The 12,673-nt window shown below is 40.9% G+C and overlaps 1 protein-coding gene across 1 annotated transcript; it reads right to left on the reverse strand.

Annotated features, from left to right (window-relative positions):
- Positions 1-263: 263 nt before the first annotated feature.
- On the reverse strand, positions 264-3,359 carry LOC110944563. Its single transcript, XM_022186221.1, has 2 exons — positions 1,108-3,359; positions 264-945 (listed from the first exon to the last, which is right to left on the reverse strand). The coding sequence occupies exons 1-2, from the start codon at positions 3,357-3,359 to the stop codon at positions 264-266; spliced, it is 2,934 nt and encodes a 977-aa protein (XP_022041913.1).
- Between the last annotated feature and the right edge of the window lie 9,314 nt (positions 3,360-12,673).

Here is a 12,673-nt window from a genome sequence, read left to right on the forward strand (position 1 = left end):
TTTATTTTATTGGACAGGAATTTCCGAGGTGTTACAGTTTGTCTAAAAGGCACAACAGCTTGCCTGTTTTTAGACTGTTCATGAGGTGTACAATGCTTGACCATATCGTTTTCGCGCGAACCAAAGAAATTACATGCAATTTGTAATAAACAGTGATATAAGTAAAAATGATGTTTGTATTGATAAGAGCGCAAGGCTTGTGATACAAGACATAATAAAGAAATACATTGCCTGTATGTTCTTTCCGCTTTTGTAGACTTGGTTCATATGTAACACCTGCGCAACTGTTGTGCGTTCCAGGTGCGGGGGACTAGGGTCCCATCGATCCTTTTTAGGGTATATGCCCCCTTGCCTAGGACCTCGTTAATGACGTATGGTCCTTCCCACCTTGGCGCTAATTTGCCGGGCTTTTCAGCGTTTGAAGCCTCATTGTCGCGCAAGACAAAATCGCCGGGGACAAAGGTGCAAATACGCACGCGCGCATTGTAATATTTTTCGAGCTTGGATTTGTACCTTGCTTCCGTTATGGCGGCGTTCTCGCGCCTCTCTTCCAGAAGATCCAAATCCATTCTTCGCACTTGTTCATTGTTCTGTTTTTCCATGGCTAACATGCGTGGTGATGGTAAACCTATCTCAGCTGGAATGGCGGCCTCAGACCCATAGACTAGACTGAACGGAGTTTCTCTGGTGCTAGTCTTTGGCATTGTTCGATGCGCCCAGAGGATGCTGGGAAGTTCGTCGACCCACCCTCTGCGCGCTGTCCCAAGTCGCGCTTTTATGCCGTCAACGATTTGTTTGTTTACGCTTTCTACCTGACCGTTCGCTTGAGGATGCGCAACGGAGGCAAAGTTGTGCTCGATCTTCATTTCTTTGAACCATTTTTGAAGATCTTCTGCGGCGAAGTTTGTACCATTGTCGGAAATAATGCGCAATGGTAATCCAAATCTGCAAATGATATGTTCCCATATAAATTTGCGGATTACCATTGCTGTTGTTGAGGCCAAAGCTTTAGCTTCCACCCATTTTGTGAAGTAATCCACCGCAACGATGATGAATTTTACTGCACCCGGCGCGTCAGGAAATGGGCCAACAAGATCGATGCCCCACTGTTGGAATGGCCAGGCGGAAGTAACGGGAATTAGCGGATTTTTGGGTCGAAGTGTCTTTGGTGCGTGGCATTGACATGCCTCGCATCTTCTTAATAGATCAACTGCGTCCATGTGCATTCCTGGCCAGTAGTATCCGACGCTCATTATTTTTGCCACGACCATGCGCGGTCCCGCGTGTATCCCGCATAATCCCTCGTGGATTTCTCTGACTAGGTATTGGGCGTCTGTTTTATCAACACAGCGTAGTAATGGGCCCATGAATGATTTTCGATAAAGGACGCCATCCGCCATCTCGTAATTTATTGCTTTGTGTTGTATTTTTCGAGCTTCTGCCTTTCCTTCCGGAAGTTTTCCGTGTTGAAGGTACAAGATGATTGGAGACATCCAGGATAGATCTCCCATTTCTATGACGCTTACTTGCTTGAGATGAATGGAAGGGTTGGATAATACCTCTATGCGTACCTCCTTTGCTAAGTGTTTAAAGCTGGTAGCAGCTAACTTGCTTAGCGTGTCAGCGTGCTTGTTCTCGCTTCTGTTTATGTGATTAACTTTGAATGTTTGAAATTGGCTGATTAACATCCGCGCTTGTTCAAGGTACAACGCCATAGCTTCCCCTTTTGCATCATAACGACCGTTAACTTGTTCGGCTACTTCCTTTGAGTAAACGTTGGCTTCAAGGTTTCTTGCCCCCATTTTGAGTGCTAGACGGAGACCTGCTAAAAATGCTTCGTATTCTGCTTCATTGTTGGTACTTTGGAAATCTAAGCGTATGGCATATGTAAGTTCGTGATTATCCGGACTGACTAATCGGAGGCCCGCTCCTGCCCCATCATCATTGGAAGCACCATCTGTGTGTAAGGTCCAGACTCTGTCGTCAAAAATAGGTGTCGGGTTCTGGATTGCCTCACATTCTTGTATTTTATCAATGGGAACTTCAGTGGCGAAGTCTGCTAGAACTTGCCCTTTGATTGCTGGTCTTGGTCTGTAAAAAATGTTGTAGCCTCCCAGCTCAATGGCCCATTTAGCTAATCTTCCCGCCACATCAGGTTTTGACAAGATTTGGCCTAAATGATAATTTGTGAGGACTGTGATGACATGGCCTGAGAAGTACCTGCGCAAGCGTCTGGATGCGTGTACTAGTGCTAGAACCAATTTTTCTATCATTGAGTAACGAGTTTCGGGGCCAGTGAGCATTTTGCTGATATAGTAGATTGGAGTCTGGATATTTTCCCGTTCTACCATTAATACTGCGCCTACTGCTACTTCCGCGGCTGACAGATATAAGATTAACGGTTCTTTTTCTTTTGGCGCGGTCAGTGTTAGCAGCTGAATTAAACATTCTTTCATTTGCTTGAATGCTGCTTCTGCTTCAGGCGTCCATTGAAAAGGAGTTTTCTTTCCGCAGTTTCGCAGCATACTGATAAATGGATAAGATTTTGCCGCATGATTGGCCAAGAATCTGTTCAGAGCTGCTAATCGTCCGTCGAGCCTTTGCATTTCTTTGACTGTTGCAGGTGATGGCATTAGCTGGATGGCCTGCACTTTTTCTGGATTAACCTTAAAGCCGTCTCTTGTAACTATGAAACCCAAAAATTTTCCTTCTTCCATGCCGAAGGAGCATTTTGTCGGGTTAAGTTTTAAGTTCACGCTACGTAAGGAATCGAACGTGCGCTGGATATTGTTGAGCATTGTCTCCTCTTCATGGCTCATGATGACGAGGTCATCCATGTATACTTCGACAGTTTTGCCAATATCCTCGCTAAAGACTGTGTCCATTAGGCGTTGATAAGTTGCGCATGCGTTGCGCAAGCCAAACGGCATTTTCGTGTAGCAATAGATGCCTTTATCTGTGCGGAACGCGGTTTTGTCTTCGTCTTCTTTTTTCATCTGGACCTGGTGATAACCCTTATAACACTCGAGAAAGCATTTCCATCTGAAGGATGCTAGAGAGTCGACTTTTTTGTCTATCTCTGGGAGCGCGTAACAATCTTTGGGGCATGCTTTGTTTAGGTCCTTGAAGTCGACACACATTCTCCACCCGCCGCTATGTTTTTGTACCATCACTGGGTTGGCAACCCATGTATGGTATTTCACTTCGCGCAAGATTCCCGCATTGAGTAACTCTGTCACTTGCTTGTCCATCGCTTTTGCTTTTTCTTCACTGAAGCTGCGCCTCCCCTGAGCAACAGGTTCTACTGATGGTTTGATGTTTAAACAATGTTGCGCGATGTCGCGTGGAACTCCAGTCATGTCTGCTGGGCACCAGGCAAATATATCTTTGTTGTTAGACAACAACTCTTTCAGTTGTATGCGTGTTGCTGGTGAAATGGCTTGTCCTAGCAGAATGGTCTGCTCTGGGTATTCGTTGTTCAGAACCCATTTCTCTGGTTCGTTTGGTGTCGAAGATTTGACTGCTTTGCTGGTGGTTCATCGTCCACGGACATGACTTCTTTGCTTGAATAAAGAATTGCAACTCCGGTTTCTGTCGGAAATCCACAAGCAGCGTGTGGAATGGAAGTGATCATGCTGAATTCTCTTTGTGACCTTCTCCCGAGCAAAACATCATGGCGTGATGTTGCTGGCATGACCATGAAATTGGCTGTAACTGTTCGTGAATGTTTGCCATCTGATAAAGTCACCGGGAAAGCGATTTGCCCTAATGGGAATACAGCTTCATTACAGAATCCGGTGAGGGGAAAATCAACCGGTTCTAAACGTGCTTTATCTTCTGAATTGAGCTGTTTAAAGCACTGTTCGTATATGATGTCCATCGAGCTTCCTGGATCTATGAACATATAGTCCGTCCGGTAATGACCGAAAATACCAGTGATAATCACTGGTCGTTCTTCCTGAGGGCCCCCAGGAACAACAGGGAACACGACTTGCTGTTCTCTCCAATGTTGATCATAGTTTCGTTTATTTGGTCTTCGTGATGGACCTCCTTGAACCATGTGTATTTGTTTCTGATAACTGCTATCTCTGGATCGACTGGATTGGATGTCCCCCCAACGTGGTGTTGATGGGTCCAATTCTGTAGTATTGATTTCTTTTCCAGATCTGATGTTTGGGAAATCAGATCTGGCGATTTGCATAACGATTGTGTTTAAAGCAGCTTGGCATCTGTTAACCCAATGTTCTGGGGATCCTTCTATTTGGAAATTGTCTCCGACTTTTGGTCTGAGGCCTCTTCTACAATCCCTTCCACTGGTAAATTGTTTCCGACGTTTGGTCGAGGACCAGATTGCCGGTGAGATGACGAATTTTCTGCCATGTGCAAAAACAGAAAAATGGAATGAACTGAATCGAAACGAGGTAGAAACTAGAAGAACTGAGAAAACGGTAGGCGCCAATGAAGAAACAGTAGATAAATGGTCGGAACCGAAATATCTAGGGGGTTTGAATCCGCATAAAAGGGTTAGCTCTCTCTCGGTTGATTCAGTTGCTACCGAACTACTTCTCCGGTGATTCTTCAAAAAAGAGCACCGTTAGCCTCGCCAAGGGGAGAAGAGGGTTCTCTCCTTGACTCGACTCCGGTGTGAGAATAAGTATTGGTAATGGAGAAGAGATAGTATTTGAGAAGTGAGTGTGATCTGAGTTTATACCTGAACAGTTCTCGTATTTATAACCGGGAGTTTGGGAGGGAAAACCTGTTATTGAAAAGATGACGGAAGATGCTAACGCCGTACATTTTCCTCCGTTAAGTTTTTTGATCTCACGTTAAGTTGTCTCGATCCGATGTGAATGCACACGGATCGCGGTTTGATCTATGGCTGGGGGGTTGCCACGTGGAAAGTGATTAATTGGAGATCATTCTCCAATTGCATGCCTTCGTTGTGGTTTCAGGGATGCCTATGGTAATGACACGTGTCCAGACGGTTATAACCGTCTGGGTGGTGCACGATCATATTCTTTCTAGAAGATTACTGCTGTAATCTAGTGTGACACCTTACTGTGTGGACACAGATGTATAAATCCCAAGTCTGGGCAAAATAATATCCAAGTTTGGATATTTGGGCGGAAGTATTGATCTTCAGGATTTTAATCCTTTGCTAATGGAAGGAGGCGCAAGGATTTTATGCTTTCCTTTGGGCGCGCGACTATAAATTGTTGATTACTTTCTCCCTTTTGTAAGACCAATGCGCGACCGCGCAAGGTTAAAAGGTTGAAAGGCCAGTTTGTGGTATGGTCTCAAATCCTTTTTATGAGGTTTTTGGGACCTTACCCCTTCAATAACTAAGTGTCATTTTATCAAAATGAATGATTCACTCAGTATTTCCTCGCTGACAAAACCTTTTTCAAACATGTTTCAGGTGATCTGTTGTAAACCAGGAAAAATGCTGTGAAGCATTACAAGCTTAAAAGAGTGGCTCAATATAAATAAATAAGAGAAACGTGTTTTGAGAAATAAAGATTTCCCAGTGAAATCATGTTAGTGTAACTTACGGGTTTTATCCCTAAATTATGTAACGGGCATTTTTTATTAAAAGATCCTGTATTAAAGACTTCCGCTGTCGCCTAAATTAAATTACCACGAGATTCCTGTCTCGCGGATCTGGACTAGGTTAAACCGGGGCTAGGGCCGTGACAGGAAAAGGTGGTATCAGAGCCACTGATTTAAGCTTACTACTGATTTAAGCTTACCACTAATTTAACCCTGTTAAAGTATTTGGGGAAATACTTAAAATTTCTGATTTTCATTATGTGATTATGTGTTTTATTAACTGATTATTTGTTAGTTACAGTATGGGTAAACAAAGACTTTCTGCTATCTACCACAAATTAGATCCTGCACCCAAAGAAAAAGGAACCTCTTCCTCAAAACACCAGTAGATCTAGAAGAAGGGATTTTTGTCCGTAAAGCACAATATGAGAATCCACTTACCCTAGAGAAAAGAAATTCGATTATTAAGAAAATTCAGAAACCTCAATTCAAGAAAGTGAGGTTTAATCCAAAAATCCAGGAAATAGGCAATAATCCACCTTGGGAAGACAAATTAGATGAAAAATGGGCAGATCTTTATATGTTAGCTACTGTAGCAGAGAATGCAAACCTCTAAACTACCAATAAGTCTGATCTAGTATTTCTATCCAGAACCCCACTACTCCGTAAATAAATAAATCAATCCTAGTGTGTTCTAAATTTTCCGTTATCCTTTGTAAAATCAGTCTTTCGATAATGCAATAAACGGAATATTTAAATTTCCTTATAAGATTTTAACTTAGCATTTTTGTGCATTTTGCATATATGCTAAACAGCATGAGTGAGCTATCTGAAGCATTTCAGAATCTCAACCTCTACCCAGTACCAATCGAAGTCTCCAAAACTTTACTGGTTATATTGCTGATGTGGAGGAACCCCTGAAATTTCAAGCTCCACCTCCGGAAAAAGCAAAGTCTAAGAAAAGAAGAAGATATGTAGGATGGAGGAAAGTGCGCAGGAGGAAACCAGCAACTAGGAGACTCCCTAAGATAGAAAATCGTATGAACAAAGCAAAAGAGATCGAGACCAGAGAAAGTTCTAGGTCAGCAGAAATCAGGGAAAATTCTAGGCAAAAGGGAATAGAGATTGGAGAGAGTTCTAAACAAACTGAAGAAATCACATTTCAAGAAGAAATAGACCGTCTACTGGCAAACTGTGATGTCATTAGCCCTATCAACAACAACCTTTACCCGTATCCAGCCGAAATTCAACTTCCAGTAAATCTGGAACCAGCTATTCCAGACCCTTTAATCCACACTCGACCTTTAGGCGAAATGGAAGAGTGGAGGACAAACGACTGGCAATTTCAAAACATAATCAATAGTCCTTATACCTTTCTCCCTCAGTTTGATCCAGAACCTATCCCCAACCCTCCAATGAGCAACGAAAACTTAGCCGAACTTCGTTAGTTTGGTGAAGAACTGATAGGTACAGGGAATATGATCCGGGAAATGGGGGAACAAATCTCCTGGAAATACGACGAAAGAGGGCGTCGCTATTGAAACACCAGTTGACAATGAAATAGCGGGTTAAGAAGCTGTGGTTGTATAATAACAAATAGTAACAAACATATAACACTGTAAAATAGGAATAAAATGTTGTAAGATAAACAGTGTGTATGGATGCCTATATAATCTATAATACTGAAAGTCGAGAAATCGACAATTTTGGATATATATATATATGTGTTGTAAAATTTTATGTGTATATATGTAACTATTTGTTATACCAATTATTGATATTAATAATTTACACTTATAATAATTACCAGATGGAAAACGCTAATGAACCAGTTAATGAAGTAAACCAATCTGAGCAAAATCAGGAAAATCAATATATGACTAGGCAAGATATCGAGAACATTGTTGGTCAAGGGATAGCCAATGCTATTCCAGCAATCATGGCGGCTGCTCAGAAACCTGCTGAACCTCAACAAATTATTCCTAGTAAACGTACTCAAGAAGATAATTTCAGTAATTGCGTAAACGGAGGCGGCAATCATGATAATCATGACAATGATCCACGGCAAGCCCCACGTCTTAAGAAAATGAAAGCTGCAATGCCTGGTTGCACTTACAAAGAATTCCTTGCCTGTAAACCAACAGAATTTGCAGGTAATGAAGGAGCCACTGCAACACTGTGATGGTTAGAGAAAACCGAAGCAGTAATTGCAATAAGTAAATGTGACATGGACGATCAGGTTATGTATGCGTCAAATTTGTTCAAAGAAGGGCCGCTAGAATGGTGGAACACGGTATTACAAGCAAAAGGAAGAAGGATGGCCTATGCTATGAACTGGGAAGAATTTAAGAGTCTTGTAGAAAGAAAATTCTGCCCTGAATATGAAAAAGATCAAATGACAAATAAATTCCTAAATCATCGTATGACAGGTGTAGATTGTCGCGGTTATACCTCGACATTCTTTGAATATGCTAGAGTGGTACCAACACTGGCTTCGCCAGAACCGATGCTTATTTCCCGTTATATTTGGGGATTAATCGGCGAAATCCGTAACATCATTAAGGCTGCAAGACCTCGTACTATTGACGATGCTGTGGAATTAGCTAACACCCTAACTGATGAACTGGTACGCACAAGAGAGGAAGATCGGAAGAAAGAAGTAGCTCAAAAGATTACCCAAGGATTCCGTGTGAGTAACCGTAACAACTTCAAAAGAAAGGGGACTGGACAATCCTCCACTGGACCATTTTGCAATTCTTGCAAAAAGAAGCATTTTGGAAAATGCAAGGGATATTGCAATTTTTGCAAAATTCCGGGGCATCAGGAGGAAGACTGCAGGAGAAAGAAATTCATAGTCTGCTTTAACTGTGGAGAAGCAGGGCATTTCAAAACAGAATGTCCTAAATTGATTAAACCAACAGACAAAAAAGCAAGCCAGCCGACGGAGCTACCAAGAAGAATGCAAGAGCCTTGACTCCTCAGGAAGCCGAACTAATTCCTGACGTCATAGCTGGTACGTTCTTAGTTCACAACGTGTTTGCAAAAGTATTATTTGACTCTGGTGCAAACCAAAGCTTTATCAATACTTCATTCTGCCAAGCTCTTAAATTACCCTTAACCACCCTTAGGCAGATTTTTACAGTCGAAACGGCAGAGGGGAATTCTGTTAACATAGATAAGGTTTTGCAAGAAGGAAAGATAGAACTTTTAGGTCATAAGTTCTCTGCAAACCTGTTACCTATGAAATTAGCTGGATTCGATGTGGTGTTAGGAATGGATTGGTTAGTAGCCAACCATGCTCGAATCCTTTGTGATAAGAATTCCGTAGAAATTCGTACCCCTACAGGAGAAGTAATTTTAATTACAGGAGATAAACCTCAAAAGCCACTGAAATTTATTTCAGTAATGAAGTTGGTCAGTTATTCAAGAAAACAAGAAATGGTGTATATGATTTCTGTAATCATTAACACTAAGAATAAGGAACTTCAGGACATCCCGGTAGTCTCAGAATACCCAGATGTCTTTTCGGAAGAATTACCTGGATTACCACCCGATAGAGAAGTAGAGTTTAGAATTCATCTAATTCCTGGAACTACACCGATAGCCAAGGCACCTTATCGATTAGCACCCACCGAAATGCTAGAACTAAAGAAACAGTTAGATGAATTACTAAGCAAAGGGTTTATACAACCTAGTTCATCCCCTTGGGGAGCTCCAGTGTCGTTTGTTAAAAATAATGACGGATCCATGAGAATGTGTATCGATTATAGGGAATTAAACAAGATTACAATTAAGAATAGATACCCATTACCTAGGATTGATGACCTTTTTGATCAATTGCAAGGAGCTAGGTATTTTTCTAAGATAGATTTACGATCCGGATACCATCAATTGAAGGTACAAGAAGAAGACATACCTAAAACTGCTTTTAGAACTAGGTATGGTCATTATGAGTTTACAGTCATGCCCTTCGGATTAACGAATGCACCTGCAGCATTTATGGACATGATGAATCGAATCTGTAAACAGTATCTGGATAAATTTGTAATTGTCTTTATCGATGATATACTTATTTATTCCAAAAGTCAGGAGGAACATTGCGAGCACCTGCATGCACTCTTAACTTTGTTAAGAAAGGAAAAGCTTTACGCCAAATTCTCGAAGTGTGAATTCTGGCTGCAAGAAGTGCAATTTTTTGGTCACATGGTGAATCACGAAGGAATTCACGTAGATCCTGCTAAAATAGAAGCAATCACCAAATGGAAGGTCCCGCAAACGGCTATGGAAATTAGAAGTTTTCTAGGCTTAGCTGGATACTATAGACGATTTATTAAGGATTTTTCTAAGATAGCTGTACCCTTGACTAAGCTGACCTGTAAAGCAGTTAAGTTTGAATGGGGATCTAGACAAGAAGAAGCTTTTAAGATATTCAAACAAAGGTTGACAAATGCTCCAATTTTAGCTTTGCCCGAAGGAACAAAAGATTTTGAAGTATATTGTGATGCTTCAAAATTAGGATTTGGATGTATGTTGATGCAACGCAAGAGGGTAATTGCATATGCCTCTAGGCAATTGAAGAAACACGAGGAAAATTATACGACTCATGATTTAGAATTAGGAGCCATAATTTTTGCCCTTAAAATTTGGAGACATTATCTGTATGGAAGCAAGTTTACTGTTTATACAGATCATAAAAGTCTAAGATATATATTTGGGCAAAAATAATTGAACATGAGGAAAAGAAGATGGATGGAAATCCTAAGTGACTACGATTGTGATATTCAATATCACGAAGGAAAAGCAAATGTAGTTGCAGATGCTTTAAGCCGTAAGCATCATGAAAAGCAAAAGCGAGTCCGTGCTCTCAGATTAAATCTGCAAATTGATTTAATGGAGCAATTAACGAAAGTTCAAGAAACAGCAATCAAAGACGATGCTGGAGGAATGAAAGGATATATAAAGGAACTAAAACAAGGAAACGATGGAATTTGGAGATTCCACAAGAAAAGAATTTGGGTACCTAAGCAGGGAGAATTAAGAAATAAAATTTTAGAAGAAGCCCATAAATCTAGGTATACCATGCATCCAGGAAACAATAAGATGTACCAAGATTTAAGAAACAATTTTTGATGGATAGGAATGAAAAAGGACATAGCTGAATATGTATCTAAGTGTCTTACTTGTTCACAAGTTAAGGCCGAACACCAAAAACCTTCAGGACTACTACAACAGTTAGAAGTACCTGTATGGAAATGGGAACTCATAACAATGGATTTTGTTACTAAGTTACCCAAAACCAGAAAAGGTAATGATGCGATTTGGGTAATTGTGGATCGATTAACCAAATCAGCTCATTTTCTACCTATGAAGGAAACCTTTAGCATGGAAAGGTTAGCCAAGTTATACGTAGACGAAATAGTATCCTTACATGGAGTCCCACTCTCCATTATATCAGATCGAGATAGTCGTTTCACTTCCCATTTCTTGACTAGTTTCCAGGAAGCAATGAGAACCCGATTAAATTTAAGTACCGCATATCATCCTCAAAGAGACGGACAAAGGAAAGCACGATACAAACCTTGGAAGACATGCTCCGAGCATGTGTAATTGATTTCGGTGGTAATTGGGATAACCACTTACCCTTAATTGAATTCTTCTATAACAATAGTTATCACTCAAGTATCGAAGCTGCTCCATTTGAAGCACTGTATGGACGCAAGTGCAGAACTCCAGTTTGTTGGGCAGAAATAGGAGAAAGTCAATTATCAGGACCTGAAATTGTGCAAGAAACTACTGACAAGATAACTCAAATCAAAGAAAGATTGAAGACTGCTAGAGATCGTCAGAAAAGCTATGCCGACAATCGCCGCAAGCCACTAGAGTTTCAAGTTGGAGACAAAGTACTTTTGAAAGTTTCTCCTTGGAAAGGAGTAGTACGATTTGGTAAAAAGGGAAAACTGAGTCCAAGATACGTAGGACCATTTCCAGTAATACAACGAATAGGACTAGTTGCTTATCGTTTACAACTACCAGAAGAACTAGCTGGAGTACATGATGTATTTCATGTATCCAATCTCAAGAAATGTTTATCCGACGAATCCCTGGTAGTACCTCTCCATGATATAGAGGTAAATGAAAAGCTGAAATTTGTGGAGAAACCACTACAGATAGAAGATAGAAAAGTCAAGTTTCTCAAGCACAAATGACTAGTGCTAGTCAAAGTCAAATGGGATTCAAAGAGAGGACCAGAATACACTTGGGAGCTGGAATCAGAAATGAAGCGGAAATATCCTCATCTATTCTAGTAAATCTCGAGGACGAGATTTTCCTTAAGGTGGGGAGGATGTAACAACTCTCACTAAAAATTATATTTAGTATGTTAATTGTCTATTAAGGAAACCCTAATTGAGAAACCCAAGTAATTCTGCATTAACCCTAAAATTTTCAGAACAATCGAAATCAGGATCAGGGCCCCTAAAACTCAGGGGGGTAAACACTAGTTGGTAATATCCTAACAGTTTAACGTGTAAATTGAATTTTCATACGAAACCAACTCAGCTGAGCTACCAGGACACGAACCTACCCTACCCTAAAAATGTTACCCGTCGCGACACGCGAAGGAGACAAGTCTCCCTGTCGCGACACACAAGGGAGTCAATTTTTCAGTATAAATAGGGGGGTTGGCACTTGAATTCAGGTGTTAGTTCGACGTCCCAATTCAAATTATATGTTGAGTTATAGCAGAAACAGTCCTACAAACACACACGATTCACGAATCGCTGCCGCAAAACAGGGTAATAACTCGATCGCTATTACGATACAACGTCCGATCGATTGAAACTATCCAACGATTGTTTGAGTGCTGCTCAAATTGGGTTTATACTTTGTTATTCATAGTGATTTCGACAGGATGTTTGTCTGCTGCCCGAACTCGGGCTATACTCTGTCATTCGTTGTGAATCCGCTGGATATTTAAGTATTGCACTTTGTCAATCGTTGTGAGGGTTTAATCTCGTGAATTGTCATAACTGCTGTATTAGTTACTAACCCAGTTTGTGTGCATTGTTATTTAAATTAGGTTAAACATGGCTAATCAGTAGGCTTATACACTGCTCGTTAAATC

Source organism: Helianthus annuus, chromosome 6 (genome assembly GCF_002127325.2).
Source record: "Helianthus annuus cultivar XRQ/B chromosome 6, HanXRQr2.0-SUNRISE, whole genome shotgun sequence".
Lineage (NCBI taxonomy): Eukaryota > Viridiplantae > Streptophyta > Magnoliopsida > Asterales > Asteraceae > Helianthus > Helianthus annuus.